At 38.8% G+C, this 17,748-nt stretch overlaps 1 protein-coding gene across 2 annotated transcripts in view; it reads left to right on the forward strand.

Annotated features, from left to right (window-relative positions):
* The first annotated feature begins 708 nt into the window (after positions 1 to 708).
* Positions 709 to 17,748, forward strand: part of LOC114658258 (myb/SANT-like DNA-binding domain-containing protein 2) — a 28,119-nt gene continuing 11,079 nt past the window's right edge. Inside the window, exon 1 of one of the 2 annotated variants that reach the window (XM_028810416.2) lies at positions 709 to 864. In XM_028810416.2, coding sequence (XP_028666249.1) covers positions 790 to 864 — 75 coding nt within the window. In that variant the 5' untranslated portion in view covers positions 709 to 789. Of the gene's footprint in view, positions 865 to 1,167; positions 1,684 to 17,748 lie in introns of those variants that run through there. The other variant, XM_028810415.2, reaches the window with a different exon arrangement.

The raw sequence follows: 17,748 nt of genomic DNA on the forward strand, positions 1-17,748 counted from the left end.
AAAAACACACACACGTATACATATATATATATATATATATATATATATATATATATATATATATATATATATATATATATATATATATATAAACCCTTGCTCTAATTAACTTTGCAATTGGATTTCCTGGAATTACCTGCAAACGTCAGAATGACTGGACACCAATCATCATGTTTCAGCTTTTAACGGTTTTAATTATAAGCATGTGTTTAATTTAAGTTTTTGTTATGTTCGACTTCAGCACTAATCCGTTAACTGGGCTTCAATATTTTTCGAAACAATGTGGGTATCTCAGCGCGAGTGAAACTCCGAGGAACGGGACCCCAATCCTCCGCTCTTCGGTTTGGGCGTAAACGAAATAGAAACTCCAAGGAGGGCCCACGTCACTAAGTCCTTGATACAATGTGGGTATTTCTGCGGGACCGAATCTCCAAGTAGGACTACATGATCCCATCCTACAAATCCTACCCCGCCACACTCTGTTAGGAGTCCCCATAAGTGAAGCTTTCAATGTGCCCGCCCGCCTTTGGCTATTCTTATCTTGCAGCCCTCTGTATTGTCTCATTTATGGACGTATAGTCAGGGTAATTCATCGCAAACAAAAGTGACAAATGACACACTCTCGCACTGTTTTGTGCTGCTGTCTTCATTCCCAGTCGGATTGCAGTCTATGTGGCACTTGTCCGTTTCTACGGGTAATCCGGTTTAGGTCGGACGTGTTAGCCTGATTGCCGACTTTACATTTGCCCAGAGTTTAGGCAGTGTGGATGTGTGTGTGCGCTTTCTGCGATGGACTGGCGACCAGGGGATTATTTCAATCTTCAATCCAATGCTGTGGTAGATGCGACTGCCTGTGACACTGATGTAGGTAACTCTGATAAATTACAAATAATGTTAGTGTCACACAGTTTCTATGAAATCATATTTTACGTCTAATACTATTAGGTTTCAATCGATTAATTAAACAAGCATTCACATTTCGTGCAAGGAAATGGTAAAATCGTGCATTTATTTTGCACGACTGTTTTGGTACTTGTATTTCTATCACATTAATGCCATAATTTAAAACATTTACTTTAATCCAAATTTAAGCGGCGCACTCCTTCCGCCATATTTTTGCGGGTAAACCCCCGCTAAGCGAGGCAGCGTTATTCTTTGCCCTGCAATATCCCGGCGTGCAACACCCTTTGGCCCGCCCAGTATCCGCTCTCCCCTCCCCCTCCCCCTAGCAACACAACCAAGATGGCGGCGCCCAGTAACGCGGATCGTTCGCCCGGGATATCAATGCAGTTAAAGATCCCGAAGACCGAGGCCCCGTCACCGGAATCACCAGATCTGAGCGACGGAAATCCGTACCACTCCAACCCATCGACTCCTACCCGCTTTTCCCCTTTGAACTTGGGTACCCCAAGCTCTGCGATCGCAGGCCGCGGTAGCTCGGCCTCCGCCTCCAACAGCTTTCCCGCCTGCAGAGGGATGTCTTGGACACCGTCGGAAACGAACGCACTGATCGCCGTTTGGGGCAACGAGCGACTGGCTGAGGCACGCATGCAGCAGCTTGAAGGGGCTGGCACGGTGTTTTCGGGCAAGGCGCCAGGGCCTGCCATGTATGAACGGGTCTCCCGCGCCCTGGGTGAGCTTGGCTATGAGAGAACGCCTTCTCAGTGTCGAGAACGAATTAAGGTATGTGGATTCCATAGAAGATAGCCTTTTCTTGGATGTACAAAGCTAAATTAGAAAAGACAACAAGTTAAGAACCCATAGAAAGGCAGTCGTGGGAGGGCTAGTTTGAGATGTGAAGACAGGTCCATATCAGGAGATCCGAGCTGAATGTAAAATTAAGCTGTTGTTATACGACACAAAGGGAACGAGACAGTGCTCAAAGATGCCTTAATTCAAAGACAAAACCTGCCAACAACAGAGGAAGCAAATCGAATGGGAAGAAATGCAATGCGAGAAGCTAAGGTGCAGGACGAAACAAAGAGTTAAACAAAGGAGGTGCGGCGCCTCAATTTCATGAAGGTTAGCATTGCTGCAGAAAACTGATTTAGGGGGATAAAGGATCAGTGACCAGTAGGTACAGAAACGTCTTCACAGTTGTCAGTGATCGAGTGGGAGAGCGAGAAAGGGTTGAAGGAACGTTTCTTTATTTAAAGTCAGGCTTGCCTGTCAGTACTAATATGGTACCTGTCCCGCAGATTATGACAGCTACGATAAGAAAGCACGCTAACTGACTGATCTCTCGCAAGTAACTGGTTTGTTTTCTGTGTCAGTTTTGAACTAGGTCTCCTCGTGATTTGTCAGTTTGTTGTCCATATACATTTTCGGTTTTCGTTTTGGTGATTGTTTTGAAAAAGTCTTCTGAAAAAAATGCAATTGATCTTAACAATTTGCGCATTAGTGCTTTGATCTGAGGCGACCAGCATCTTATAACAGAAAACAACATCACATATAAATAATATAAGGTAAGCAACATGCATTACCACCTGTTGCAGAATAGTGCAATTATAAAGGAGACGTGCAAATGAAACGTGCGTGTATACAGTATATGTACACGCACAAACATTCATGTGCATACACATACACCTCCCATAACTATATATATGAAAGGATACCCTAATAAGGGAGGAAGACAAGCTAAATTACTCATTTGTGAGGGCTGTGTCTCAGGGAAATAAACAGCCGTCTATTGTTTTTAGTTTTAATGATCTAAAGCTTTTTTGGAAAGAAGTGATGACCTTGGTTAGGCGAGTCATTAGTGATCTTGATTTAAAAGCATATACTCAAAAATGTTCACAATGCAGAATTGTCTCACTCTGAATCCTTACCTTAAGTCACCAATCCTGTTATCACAGTAATAGTTAGGGTTTCATATAAAATGTGTTTAGTTACTTATACACCTTGTTTTCAAAGAGGTAGGTAAAGTGCTACAGTATATAAATTATAGCAGAATTATTTACCTTGACCAGTGTATCTTTGCTGTCTTCTATCAACATATTGACTCTCATCATTCAAGGTGGTCTGGCTAAAATGTATTTTTTTTTTTTAATTGTGTGCCCCAATCAATATAATTTCATAATTCTTATATGCGGAGTGTTGATGTTGTGGTTTAGAGTCTCAATGATACTTAGTAGCTCTGGAATGTAAGTCTTGCTTCAGTTAAATTGAATCCTTGAATCTTTCTCAGCCGGAAAAGGGTGGAGTGCCCTCTCAGGGTTGGTAGCGAGATCCTGCCCCAAGTGGAGGAGTTCAAGTATCTCGGGGTCTTGTTCACGAGTGAGAGAAGAATGGAGCATGAGATCGACAGGCGGATCGGTGCGGCATCCGCAGTAATGCAGGCGTTGCATCGGTCTGTCGTGGTGAAAAAGGAGCTGAGCCGCAAGGCGAAGCTCTCAATTTACCAGTAGATCTATGTTCCTACCCTCACCTATGGTCATGAGCTATGGGTAGTGACCGAAAGAACGAGATCGCGAATACAAGCAGCTGAAATGAGTTTCCTCCGCAGGGTGTCTGGGCTCTCCCTTAAAGACAGGGTGAGAAGCTCAGTCATCCGGGAGGGGCTCAGAGTAGAGCCACTGCTCCTCCGCATCGAGAGGAGTCAGATGAGGTGGCTCGGGCATCTGATCAGGATGCCTCCTGGACGCCTCCCTGGTGAGGTGTTCCGGACACGTCTAACCGGGAGGAGGCCCCGGGGAAGACCCAGGACACGCTGGAGGGACTATGTCTCTCAGCTGGCCTGGGAACGCCTTGGGATTCTCCCGGAAGAGCTAGAAGAAGTGGCCGGGGAGAGGGAAGTCTGGGCATCTCTGCTCAAGCTGCTGCCCCCGCGACCCGACCTCGGATAAGCGGGAGACAATGGATGGATGGATGGATGAATGAATCCTTTCTTAGCCATTCTATGCCCATATATAAAATATTCAAGCTGTACTCTATTATTCAAATAAGGTGCTTTTGAAACTGATTTCAATAAAAGATGGTATGTACAAATATGACCAATTTGCTAGAAGATTGGTTACAGAATGACATCATGTTTAAACCCCGTGTTTGATCATTATCTGTGAGGCATTTGCATCTTCTTTTGTGTTTATGTGGGTTTTCCTCTACATACTCAGGGTTTCTTCGCACACTTCAAGGACGTGAACTTTAGGTTGCTTTTCAGTTCAAAATTATTTTGGTTGGGTGCATTTGTGTGATTGGACTGATGCCTCATTCATAGCTAGTTCCAGTCTTGTGTCCATTCCTGTCAGGAAAGGCTCTAACCCTTGTGACCCCAAATTAGGTTAAGCAGGTGTGAAAATCTTAAATTGTGTTAAACTGCAATTAACAACACCATCAAAAATGATAATATATAGATAGATACCCAGATTAATCAAGAGATGGTGTTATACATGTGTTAAATATATCAAAAAGAGACTGTGTTCTCAGCCACTATTTGTCATCTCTTATCTTATTCGCCTGCTGTAGTTAGAGGATGGTATTCCAAATAAAACATTTTTATTATAGTTTTGCACATGTTCAGTTGTGGCTGTGACTGCCATTAACAACTCTTCAGTAGTTACATTATGGAAATGAAGCTGAAAGACAGTTTGAACAAGGGTTTTCTGCACAACCAGTAGAAGCTTGCATATGGCACTACTAATAAACAAACTCAGCCTGATTTTTTTTTTTGCGCTGTCAGATCTGCCATTATAATTTTGCTAGTTTATCAGAGGTTTCAAGTTTTTTAAATCTTTGAACTTTGCATGACATTCGTTTACGTTTTATTAATGCTGTAAAGTAATATATGTGCCTGTAAAGATGAAAGTAATGCACTTTCAAAAGCTGCCGAAATTCTCTTCATTCCATGTTTGCTCCATGAATGCACTAACCCTCTACCTGAAATATATTATTCACAACACTGGCACTGAAAATTGTGCTAAGGCAAAGGGTAACCTGTAGTAAATCTAATGGTCAGAAAGGTCAGAAAATGCCAGCTGTGACATGAAACAGGGTTGCTAAATTCAATTTTATATCACTAGTATCATTTTTCTTTATTTTACTTGGGTACTTTCTCAAAAAGAAGCACATGTTTAGCATTATGGGATACACTAGTTTTTATTATGTGTGTAATTATGTTGTATGGCAACCACTACCAGGTGAACGTATGTCCATTATGATGTGAAATTGGTGCACTGCAACTAACTTAGCCCACCAACTGAACATCTAGACTGTTTTTTTTGCAAAATGACATAAGGATTGTGTGTGTGACATCAAACATTCAGAGCACATAAGAAAACAAATATTTAAAGTTCACACTGATTGTCATGTGTACAGAGTACTTGCATGTCTCCCACAGACAAGTGACAGTAGTACAATATCAACAACAGTGAATGCAACATCATTCATTAAAAACAGATACAAGAACCACAGTTGTCAGTATGAATTGATGTAGAATATCTAAATAGCCTGCTGATTAAAACACCTTGCACATCAGAAACTAGGCTGCTACTTGATTGAATTCTTCATATTAAAAATATGCATTATATTGAATACATTCAAAAATAAGTTAAACATTCAGGGAGCTACATGTACACCGCTTTATTAAGTACATATTGTTAGTGATGAAACGGTTAATGCATTTTTCCACAATAAAGGATTTACCAAACTCGCTAAAAAACTGTTCTCACTACAAATTGAAATTTAAGTGCGCCTATCAGCAGAAGTTTGGATACAGAAGTTGTCACAACAGCTAGTTGTACACTGAAAGAGAGACACTGTGGACCACCCTGCATTTGAAATGGAAAGGGAGACATTTTTTATTTGACCGAAAGTTGTCAATTTCATTTATGGCATTAGTAGCCGTCCAACTAAAAAAAAAATAATATGCTGTTTTTTGAAATGCGATTTACTAATAATGAGATGATGATCTGGAAAATCCTACAATGTTGTACAATGATGCCAGCTGGTACAGGATAGTGACGGGGGAATTTATTTCACTTTTGAATTTCAAACTTAAATAAACATCCAGATACATTTCAAGTTCTGATATGAATTTTAACAGCCATATTAGATGCTAGGGACCACAATGATATGTTGTCTGTTTCAAAATATTGTTCAATTACAATATGAAAGGGTTAAGTAATGAACACTGGAATACATATCCCTATGGAAGATATTAAAATAATTATTGTAGTGCTGATTAGGTATGCCACAAAACTAGAATTGTTGTATTCAATGTCATTACCAATGAAATTTCACAATATTTAACACTAGAATTACCCCCACATTTGGCCCCCCAAATGGGGGAGGCAGCTTGATGGATGAGGTCTCCAGGAGTCTAAAATTATCCAAATCTTATTATGTGATATCATCTACTGTTAAATTTTGCTCCGTACTTCTAAAAATTTTTTAATTTTTTATTGAGGATTTGTTCTGTTCTATGTATTGTATTGTATTGAACCCCTTCTTCCTACCTGGAAAGGGGTCTCTCTTTGAACTGCCTTTCCCAAGGTTTCTTCCATTTTTCCCTACTAGGTTTTTTTGGGAGTTTTTCCTTGTCTTCTTAGAGAGTCAAGGCTGGGGGGCTGTCAAGAGGCAGGGCCTGTTTAAGCCCATTGCGGCACTTCCTGTGTGATTTTGGGCTATACAAAAATAAACTGTATTGTATTGTATTGTACCAGAGCCTACGAAAAAACTTGTAGATCCATCCCAGCTTAAATCGCTTCGCACCTCTCCATCAGCGACTTTTGTCCTGTAAATGTTTCGATAAGCAGAAAGCAGCCTACTATCATATCCCCCCACCACGGCACAGTTTTCTCAGCTCAAGTCTGTTTACCCGCATGTCAGTTGCTTAGAGTTGTATAGAGTGAGAAGTCAAGCAAAATGACACCTTTTATAAATACTATATGATTATTTGGAACACATGCATTTCATGTGTGTTCTGTGTCTACAACAATCTATATAAACACATCGTTAAAACAGAAACGTTTTTCATGTTTTAGTAATAATTGACAAAATGTAGACATGACATGTTTAATGTGTGAAGACTGAAGTCCAAATATCAAAAACACTTTTCACAAAAGGTACAAATATAATAGAACAACTGCACTTCTATTCAAGAACGTAACTGCAGAAAAAGAACCCGCGTTAGGGTGCAACATTCACACCCCTTTGATACGATCGCTTCGGTGGCGCAACGGTAACAACTGTTGATTGGTAATCCAAACTTCACGGGTTTGATCCCGGACGACTCCATTTTGAGAAATAAGCTGCTCTTATTTTTACTATCTTAGAATAAAAGTATACATTTGATTTGCGTCTTACTTTTGCCGTCACTGTACTTTGTATATGTACACGGGAAGCTCTGCAGTCTACTTGTGACTATACGCTGTAGAAAGTAAGTAAATAAATCAGGATAAATAGGTAAATAACATTCGATCTGGCTGTTATATACAAAGTACAGCGACGGCAGCTTCCACCTGCAGCTATAGACTCTTCATGCTAGTGTTTAGATCTGGACTCCGACTGACTTGCAGGGTCTTCAGTAGTCCTTTATATAGTCCTTGACCCGGAAGTGCTTCCGTTCATCCGTCCTCGTGACTTGCCAGCACTTCCTGGTCAGATGGAGGACTTGAGGTTTTCTTCAGCCCGGAAGTTCTTTGGGCTTCCAACCTCGTGACTTGTTGGAACTGTACCCAGTAGGGATGTGATGCCAAACTACAGATCCCATGATGCCCTGCGGGAATCTGGGGCACCGCTATGCTGAAGGGAACTCGCCGTCTGGCGTCTTGGGGGAGGCAGTGGCCCTCAGTAGCTGCCTTCCCCCATCCTTCTCTTCTTTGGGGGTCCCAGCCAGGTTGAGGAGCCGGCTGTCTGCCACAGAGTGCTTCAGGAGTGTGGGATACTCAGCCTGCTTTTGCAAGCTAGTCCGTCTCTGTACCACCAGAATCTTGGTTCACATTGCGCTCAGTAAGTTTGACTCATTCCCCATGGTTGTGGGATTCCATCAGGGATAGAATTTCTAGGCACAGCCAAAGAGTGGAGGGTGTTTGGTTTGGTGACCTCAGGATCGCATCTCTACTTTTTGTAGATGATGTGGTCCTACTGGTTTAATTGGACTGTGACCTTAGATACTGGGGCGGTTTGCAGCCAAGTATAAAGTGTCCAGGATAAGGATCAGCAACTCTAAGTCTGAGGTCATGGTTTTCAGCCGGAAAAGAGTGGGGTCCCCCCCCTTTAAGCAGAAGAATTTAAGTATCTTGGGATCCTGTTCACAAGTGAGGGAAGAAGGGAATGTGAGATCAACAGCCGTCATGTGGACATTGTACTGGTCAGTTAAGGTGAAGAGTGAGTCGAGCCGAAAATTGAAAATCTTGATTTACTAGTTGATCTGTGTTTTTAACCTCGCCTATGGTCACGAGCTACGGTAGAAACATCCAGATTCCAGATACAAGCAGCAGAACTGAGTTTCCTTCACAGGGATGTCTCTAGGCTCAGCCTTAGACTAAGGAACATAGATATTTGGAGGCGCTTAAAGTAGAGCTGCAGCTCCTCTGCATTAAACTGACTCCTGGAAGCCTCCCTAGGAAGTGTTTCGGGCTTGTCCAACTGGGAGAAGACCTCTGGACAGACACAAGACACACTGGAGATATTATGTCTGTCAGCTGGCCTGGGAATGCCTATGAATCCCCCAGAGAATTTGGAGCAGATGGCAGGGAAAAGGGAGGTCTGGGCACTGCTTCCCCTGCAGTCCCTGAATAAAATGGATTGATGGTAGACATGGGGAATCCCCCAATGCAACAACAACTGGGGGGATTTCAGCATAGTGTTTATAAAGGATGAAATTTTCACAGACTGCCTTATTTATCTTAACAAGTGCACATTCCAAATTATTTCTGATATGTTCTCTCCATTAATTGAAATACTGTGTCAAATCAATACTAAAAATAACAATTCAAACATTATTAGATCTGTACTGCTGAAATAGTAAATTCCAATGTAATGTAATAGTAAAGAGTAATACTTGATGGATGAGACAAATTGATTCAGTTTTTAAATGTCACAAAATCCTGGTGCTTTAATTTTCCAAATCTGTCTTCTTTTTTTTTCATTTTATATTTGTCCAAATTTTTATTTCTGTGTGAAACCAAGCTTATTAGTTTTACATTCATCCATTGTTTTAGAACTTCTGTAAAACACCCTTTGTTGTGTTGTTTTCAAATTATCTCATATGAGTGATAAGACTTTGTTGTTGTTTGGGTTCTTTGCAAATTGAGAATTAGAATGTTAACTGAACCTGCAGTGTCACTGGTACACAGCATTACATTTGTCAATGTACCATTCAAATATAACACACTAGCTATGTTACCTGACTTTGCCCAGTTAGTGGGCCTCAGTTATAGTGCCACTGGTTAATTACATGTATCAGAAATACTATGTAATTAACAAAGTACTTTTCTCTATACAATATTTTTTTTCCTCCTCAAGGGCTAATATTAGTTCACTTGACCTGTTGAACATGCTACATACAGTTTTTGGTGATGCTGCTCTGAAAAAGATTGCAGCAGAACTCTGTATTAAAGGATATCACCAATAGTGGTATTCAGTAATGTTACAAAAATACTTTAAAGTTGATTCATTCAAACCTAAATTCTGGTCAAAATCTTGACTCTCTATTAGCATCAAAACCTAAAATTAGTACTGCCTTTGTATACGCTGTGTTTGAATAAATGTGTACCAACAAAAAAACAAGTTATTAATTACTGTTTACTCACTTCAAAGCAACATTCTCTTCTCTGTTTGTCACATTCTAAAAACAGCATCTTCATTGTTTCATTCTGTTCAATTTTGGCTTGAACTGTCAGTTGATTTGCATTTTTTACATTTTTATATTTTTTTGTTTTTACTTTTTTCTTCAAAAAGTTCCTAACGCCAAAGATTGATATTGGTACTAATTGGAAGATTGGTATTGCAAACGTCATAGTGATTTGCAGGTGGATAGCATTGTTGGCTTTTTAAAAAACAACGCCATGCACTGCTAAAAAATGTACTGTAATCAATTTATCTCAGAGTAATTGTTGCATGTTACATACCCCCGGTTCACCAAAGCGATCAAGAGCGCTGCATGATATTTTTACCCATTTCTAACTGATCACCAACAGGACCCAAATAGCACTTTATTCATGAAAGGTGGAAAGAAACCCAGTCTTCAGATGCTGTCTGTCCATTGTCAGGGAACTTAAAAAGATAGTTGTAATCCAGCGAGACAATGAAATTGTTATCCAAAAGTGGTTTATGGAAGGGAAAAACAAAAAAAAAAAAAACAGAAGTTGCAGGTTTTCTTGATGATGAAAAATTTCCTGGAATAGCGCCCTGGCTGATGGGAATTGTAGTCTTCAGATCAGCTTTTGCACAAATGTTGCAGATAAGATGAAGAAGGGAGTGATGCTATATGTTAAATACCACTCTTACTGAATCAGTTGGGCAAGCCTTCATTTGCATAAACTGACACACCCCATTTTTCAGTGCAATCCCAAGTGCCCGTCAGCACTGTGGCAAAACACGAGATGCAGTACATTAGGCTGTATCACTTGCTAAAGCATTATTAACAAATATCTCTCTATTATATATAAAAAATCCTGTGGGAGGGAATGACTATGAGACAATACGTGATCTTCACGTTAAGATCACGGAAGATAAATAAAAGACCCGTGCGACAAAAGATCGCGGGGATATAGAACATGAGGTTCTTGCAAGACACGCCCTACTTACAAGCAATATCAGAGCACAGCCAGCAAAAAAAATCAGTAGTGTAAAGGGGAGCAGCACACACAGATACAGGTGTCTCAGTGCATATAAAGTGTATAAAGGATAATACGTTATAAATGAAACGTCGACGATTAAAAGATTGCATTAGCGCAAACCAAAGGAAATTAATCATCAGGACCAGGTGTAATTGATAAAATAGCAGGAGAAAGGACGTCAGAAATAAAAGGCAAAGAGCAGAAAACAAAAGTATTTTCGCATTCGCATCATTCAATGCACAAAACGTAGATTTACACAATAATGGAACATACACTATGAGAATCTGTGGTCCCGCAACAGTTAAAGCAACGACATGTTTAATTTCAAAGAAAACACAATTCGGTCAGGTGTATATTTATGATCACAGAGAAGCGAGCACAACATAAGCAGCAGAGACATGAAGTGGCAAAAAGGAGAGCGGCTGTACAGGCTTTAAAATGATCGAAGGGCAACTGTTGTGCTGCACCCCCCTTCACAACGCTGAGCCCCCTAGTCTACCAAAAAAAAAAAAAAACTTGTTTGCTAATTTTATTATTTTTTTACAGAATCACCAAATTTAATCAAATCAGCCAAGACACTTTTGAGTATTTTGGGTATTTAGTTTTTCTAATTTTTTTTTCTTAACCCCTAAATATTGATATTTTGAAATTTCCTTTCTTAGTGGATACCTGCCAAATGAAAAATAGTGTTTTTGTTGATTAGTGAGTTTGACAGTTAGTCAGTCACATTTTAGGAGTTATATTAAAGAGCATTATTATGACTCCAAACTTCATAATCCAAACAAATACCACAAATTTTGCATTAGCGTATTAATAATTATTAATGACGTGTGCTATTTTGCCTGTTCTGCTAACTGGCATAATCACAGTACTTTGAAGCACTATACCAGTTTTATTTTGGTATTAACAAACAACAATTAACAACAAATTTCATCACCTGTGCAGTAAAGCCAAATAGCTAATTTGTCTGAAACGTGACTCGATTTTTTTATTTGCTACAGATGTTGTTAGTGCTGCCAGTGTGCAGTTTTAAGAGTGTCCTATATGCATAACAGTTGGTGTATGAGTTCTGCTCCACAACACTGAACTGTTTAAACCAGTTAAAAATGGATGGATGATTAAATTGACATCTGTAAAGAAGTTCAATGCAATTCAATAATTAATGTGAAGGTGACGCTCAATTTTAGAGACTGTGTAGGACACGGTATTAAAAAGTGATTCATCATCCCATCATTTTGTCTCTTCTTACAACATTGTTACACTACAAGTTGAACTCACACATGTTCAGTCACATCATTTCACTCTTTAAACATTCACAATCTTTTTTGCACAAACATGCACTGAAATTCTCCTGCCTTTACACAAACCATTTCCAGACATGCCCTCTTCTGTTATTCATGTTGATATTTGTTTATGTGGTACTGTATCCTCACCACAGTGAGTCATTTTTATATGTAGTTCTGAGTCAAGTTATTCTAGCTAACATATTCTTGTGCTTTCCCGAGTAATTCATCTATTTGCCGTCACACACAAGTACAGTGCTAACTTTCACTCTGTATTACCAATATAGAAAAAAAAGCTGATAACATTACATTTTTGGAACTTTGGAATTGACTTGGTACATAAATATTGGTTCTTGTGACCTCCCTAAAGCTAATTGTTCCTTTTGTTGCTATTTTATGTATTTTTTCTAACTTTATAAACTGTCAAGTATTCTCTTTTCTTCTATCTTGTCGATTGATTTTCAACATACCTGTCACTTTATTATGGATCAAAGTGTACAAGTCACTTTGAGTATTCCCAGTAAGTCCTTGCCATTTTGTCTGCATGCCCTGTGCCCCTGTTACTTGGTTTTCCACAAAATAAAATTAATCCATACAACCAAGCAAGAGTTTATAAACAGAGGACATCAACAGATTTGAAAGTGTATTCACAGCTACACAGAAACATATCTGAAGTCGTTAGGAGTCCAGCACAAGTTGCATATACTGGGCTGGAACTAACCATGCTTTGAAGTTTGGTTCTGGGAGTCTATTGGGGGTAAAAAGAGGCAATGGAAATAAAATTGGAGCCAGGTTTAACCGTGTTCTGATTTGTTCCCAGTGTTGATAAAAAAGCAGCTGTATATGTTATTTTTTTTGTTTTGCATTATATGAATGCTATGCTGCCATTTTTTTACTGAAATAATTTAAATCCCAAAAATGCTGGAGGCTTGGTTTTATGTCTTGCTTTCTGTTTTGCCTTCGTTTCCACTAACATGGCTGAGGACTATGAAAGTACAGAGCATGGAGAGATGCAGTTTAGTGTGGGTTGGTTCAGGGTACTGATACAAAGAATTTTTGGAGGGATGATGGATTTTTGTTTTATTGGGAGAGGGGCATTCACAGGCATTACTATAGTTAAGTTTCTATGAACAGCATTAATGGCTGTATTATATTTGTTTTTATTAATAAAAAAAACATAAAGGCTGAAATGTAGCAGTAGTATAATAAAATACATCTGTAGGTCTAAATAAACCATCTTGGAGGGCAAGCTGAGACACATGTTTGTTTTACTGAGGTTTACGGAATCATCCAGATATTCAGTGGTTTAACTTAAGACTGCTTGCTAAGAAGCATATTGTTGTCTAACTTACTGTATTTATGGTATATCTGAAGTAATCTGGGACAGATGCAGTACCTTTGGCTTATTACATTTTGAACTTAGTGAGCGTATTATTTACTTGTGCAGAGCAGTATTTTGTAAATTCACCCCTTAATATATGTATTGCTCATTTTTTGACATAATCAAGGCAAGGAAACAACAACTCAGAAGTCACAATTACACCTCCTACTTCTTATTTTTCTGATCACTACTTAGTTTTTAACAGTCTGAAATTTGAATAGTTTCTCCCTGTGATTATATTTATAAAATGAATATTCAAACAGTGATGAAGCTGTCATGGAAAATAAATTTATTGTTTCATCCAAACTCATGCAGTCTTTCTGTGAATTAGGTGCAGATATACGCAGACATTGCATGTACATTTTTTCAACTAAGAAAAATTATGCTATTCTGAATTTACAATATGCATGAGCAGAATGCATCTCGCCCCAAAGGATGCTCAGGACCACAGAGAGTGTAGGGAAAAATATTTAAATAGCCTACCTTGGTAAACCTGGAAAGTGGCTATTAAACCTGTCATGATGATGGTAATGATGATGACGGCAAATGCACTTTTCACAATTCACCATCAGTAATGATGAAAAATTTCTCCAGAACAGGGTATGGCTGCATCTGAAAAAGAAGCATTCTCTTGAGAGTTCAATATAACCTACAAAAGACTCTCTTAAGAAGTGAAAGATAAAGGATTAACTTCAAACAAAAGAGCGGACTTGTGGTCTTCATTATTCTTGGTATAGTAGTTGTTAACCTGTTGCAGACCCACCCAGCTTACATAGAAAAGATGGTCCACAAAGAAAAAAGACAATAGAGGATAGTCTCCTAGCTCCCCTGGGGCCTCATACATAATTCGCACTATAACATGACGTAAGCACAAAAGCCGAAATGTGCTTACGCACAGAAAAATCCAGATGCAGGAATCTATGCGTTCGCAAACTTCGCATTCTTCCGCTCCATAAATCCCGCTCAGCGTAGAAATAAACACATGTGCACGCGCTTGCTGTCCCGCCCCAACTCCTCCCAGAATTACGCCTGTTTGAATATGCAAATCAATATAAATAGTCCTTAAGCCCAGCGTTCTGTGAAAAGGCAATGGCAAAAGTACGAGGAAAAATAGAAGAATTTCAGTGAATACCAAATGGAGGCAAAGAAAAATGTACTATTTGTTGGTTTAAACAGTTATATAAGCAACAAAAGGAAGTTGATCGAGTGACATAGCGTGACGGAGAAACTTGAAAGCTCAAGTTCACAAAGTCGCACAGTGCCCGAAATAAAAAAGTTGTCAAAGTCGTCGTGAAAAGGCGACTCGTAGCCCAACGTCTGAGTGTCATATGAAAGCTTATTAGGGTACAGAGAAAAAAAGGCACACAGTGTGAAAAAAGCATGAAATGTCAACTTTAATCTTGAAATTTCCACTTTAATGACAAAATAAACTACGTGATTAAAGTAGAACATCATAAACTTCATCTTAAAATCATTTAATTTACTAGTTTCTCAAATTCCATCGTAACTAAAGTAGCACGTTAAATGTGCCTGAATCACTACGTGCTCTTCTTCCAACAGGACACAGAATCCATTACATTCGTAATATTACAGCTCTCTGAGTAATTAAAATACTGAGAAGTATACGTGATATCATTTTCATGATGATATGAGTTAAAGCATGTTATTAAACATGGGAACATGGTGGCACAGTGATTGTTCATGTCTTACAGCAAGATGCTTGCTGCACCATGCGCAACCTTCAATGAAATGCTTTATTACAGAAGCACTGTCTTTTACAAGCGTACTAACCCCCAATTCCTGTCCGTACTTTTCTTTCTCCAAATACCCAATCGCCACACAATCAGCTCTGTAATAGACGTTAAGCCATCTGTAAGCTTAGAACTCCGATTCTTCAAAACTTTTAAGGAACATCAAAATATCTTCGTAATGTTTAATTATTCTATCCATTTATCCTTCCAGTGTCGCGCCAGTCACAGCATGAAAACAGCGCGAGGCAGGAACAAACCATGAACGAAGCTGAAGCTCGCTAGCACTGAGGCACCATGTAGTTAAAGTTTTATCTGTATGATATAATCAACATATTTTGCTGCATTTCATCTTAAAAATGATATCGTCATCATATGTAAATGCACGCTTTATAAAATGGCTCAGGTTCTGCAATATTATAACTATCATAAGTACAATTACCTCACGGTAACTTGCAAGTACAAACAATTCTACAAGGAGCACTTGATCCACCGTCGTGGATGTGGATCTAAGAAAGGGTAACCACACAGGAACAGTAGCACTGCTTTGACGCTGGGTGGCGCCAGTCTGCAAAACGGAGAACTTGCGTACGACAGGGTATGAGGTACCATGGAAAAGTGCGTGGCTTTACGCCAAGTGTAGGTTTTATACATCGCGATTTGAATGCGGAAACGTTCTTACGCAACATTTCTGTGCGTACGCATCGTTTATACAGGAGGCCCCTGGAGTCAGTATAACAAAAAAGAATACCAAAATAAAGAGTTAATATACAAATATTTGGAAGGATATGCAAACAGAGTGGAACATAGGGGTGGGCGGTATGACCAAAATTCTATATCACGGTATTTTTCTAAATTATCCCGGTTTCACAGTATTCGACGGTATTTTTTTCCCCATGCATGAGTGGATGTTAACCACATTTTCCACTGCAATTACTGGCTAAGAATAACCTATTCCACTGTCAAGAGTATTGTACACTTTACAAAAAAAACATTTTAATGTGCACACAATTATTAATACAGTTTTGCATTGCCCCATAAAGTGATAGTTTTCAAGGGGGTGGCACTAATGGAGAAGGTATCACATTGCATGACAGATGCAGTCAAAATATAGAACCTTTTTATTGCACAAATTTTTCAAAAACAAACTATAATTTTGACAACATATTTTCAACCATACAAAGAGGCATTTAGACTTACTAAAATATCCAGAAGTGCTTGTCAAAAATTGTATTGCACCGAATATGTCTTAGAAAAGGAATAAATAGTAAATATTTTTTGTAAACCAACTACACTTTCTGTTAATGTTAACAATCTCTGTCCACTGACACGTTAAAGTGACTTTTTAAACAACTTTATCATCATTAAACTGCATAATATTTAAACTAATAAATAATAACAATAAAATAAATAATAGTATTATTACTGATAGTTGCACTATTACTTCAAGACTTCAAGCCCAGGTGCATTACACAGTATTCACCAAATTAAAATAAAATAAAACAAGTGCAACTTGGTGATGACATCTTTACCAACTGAACCATCATTTAGGCAGATTGCATTAATATGGACCTTGCTTCAAGCTAAGCTATACTGGGAAGAAAAAAACAAACTATATGTCGAGAACAAAGTCAACATTTCCACTTTATTCTCGCCATTTATGTTGAGATTAAAGTCAACATTTCCACTTTATTCTCATAGTTTACTTCATAATTAAAGTAGAATGTCGTAAACTAAACTTCTTCCTAAAATCAATGTTTAATCAATTACTTAATTTACCCCGTCATAAATTAATGCAGCACATTAAATGCTTTGTCTTACGTTCCCCGACCCAGTGGTTAATCACTACGCTTCTTAAACTGACTTCCTCCGCACTAAGAGAAGACAGCAATCACCATACAGAATCCATTCACTTCATGATATTCCTGCTTTCTGAAAATTTAGAATACTAAGATAAATACTTGATATCATTTTCATGATGAAATGCATTAAAGCAGGTATTACACATGCACGGTAGTGAAGCGGTAGTGCTGCTCTCTCGCAGTAAGGGGTCCCCAGGTGTACAGTGGTGTGAAAAACTATTTGCCCCCTTCCTGATTTCTTATTCTTTTGCATGTTTGTCACACAAAATGTTTCTGATCATCAAACACATTTAACCATTAGTCAAATATAACACAAGTAAACACAAAATGCAGTTTGTAAATGGTGGTTTTTATTATTTAGGGAGAAAAAAAAATCCAAACCTACATGGCCCTGTGTGAAAAAGTAATTGCCCCCTGAACCTAATAACTGGTTGGGCCACCCTTAGCAGCAATAACTGCAATCAAGCGTTTGCGATAACTTGCAATGAGTCTTTTACAGCGCTCTGGAGGAATTTTGGCCCACTCATCTTTGCAAAATTGTTGTAATTCAGCTTTATTTGAGGGTTTTCTAGCATGAACCGCCTTTTTAAGGTCATGCCATAGCATCTCAATTGGATTCAGGTCAGGACTTTGACTAGGCCACTCCAAAGTCTTCATTTTGTTTTTCTTCAGCCATTCAGAGGTGGATTTGCT

This window comes from Erpetoichthys calabaricus, chromosome 9 (genome assembly GCF_900747795.2).
Source record: "Erpetoichthys calabaricus chromosome 9, fErpCal1.3, whole genome shotgun sequence".
NCBI classification, from domain to species: Eukaryota; Metazoa; Chordata; class Cladistia; order Polypteriformes; family Polypteridae; genus Erpetoichthys; species Erpetoichthys calabaricus.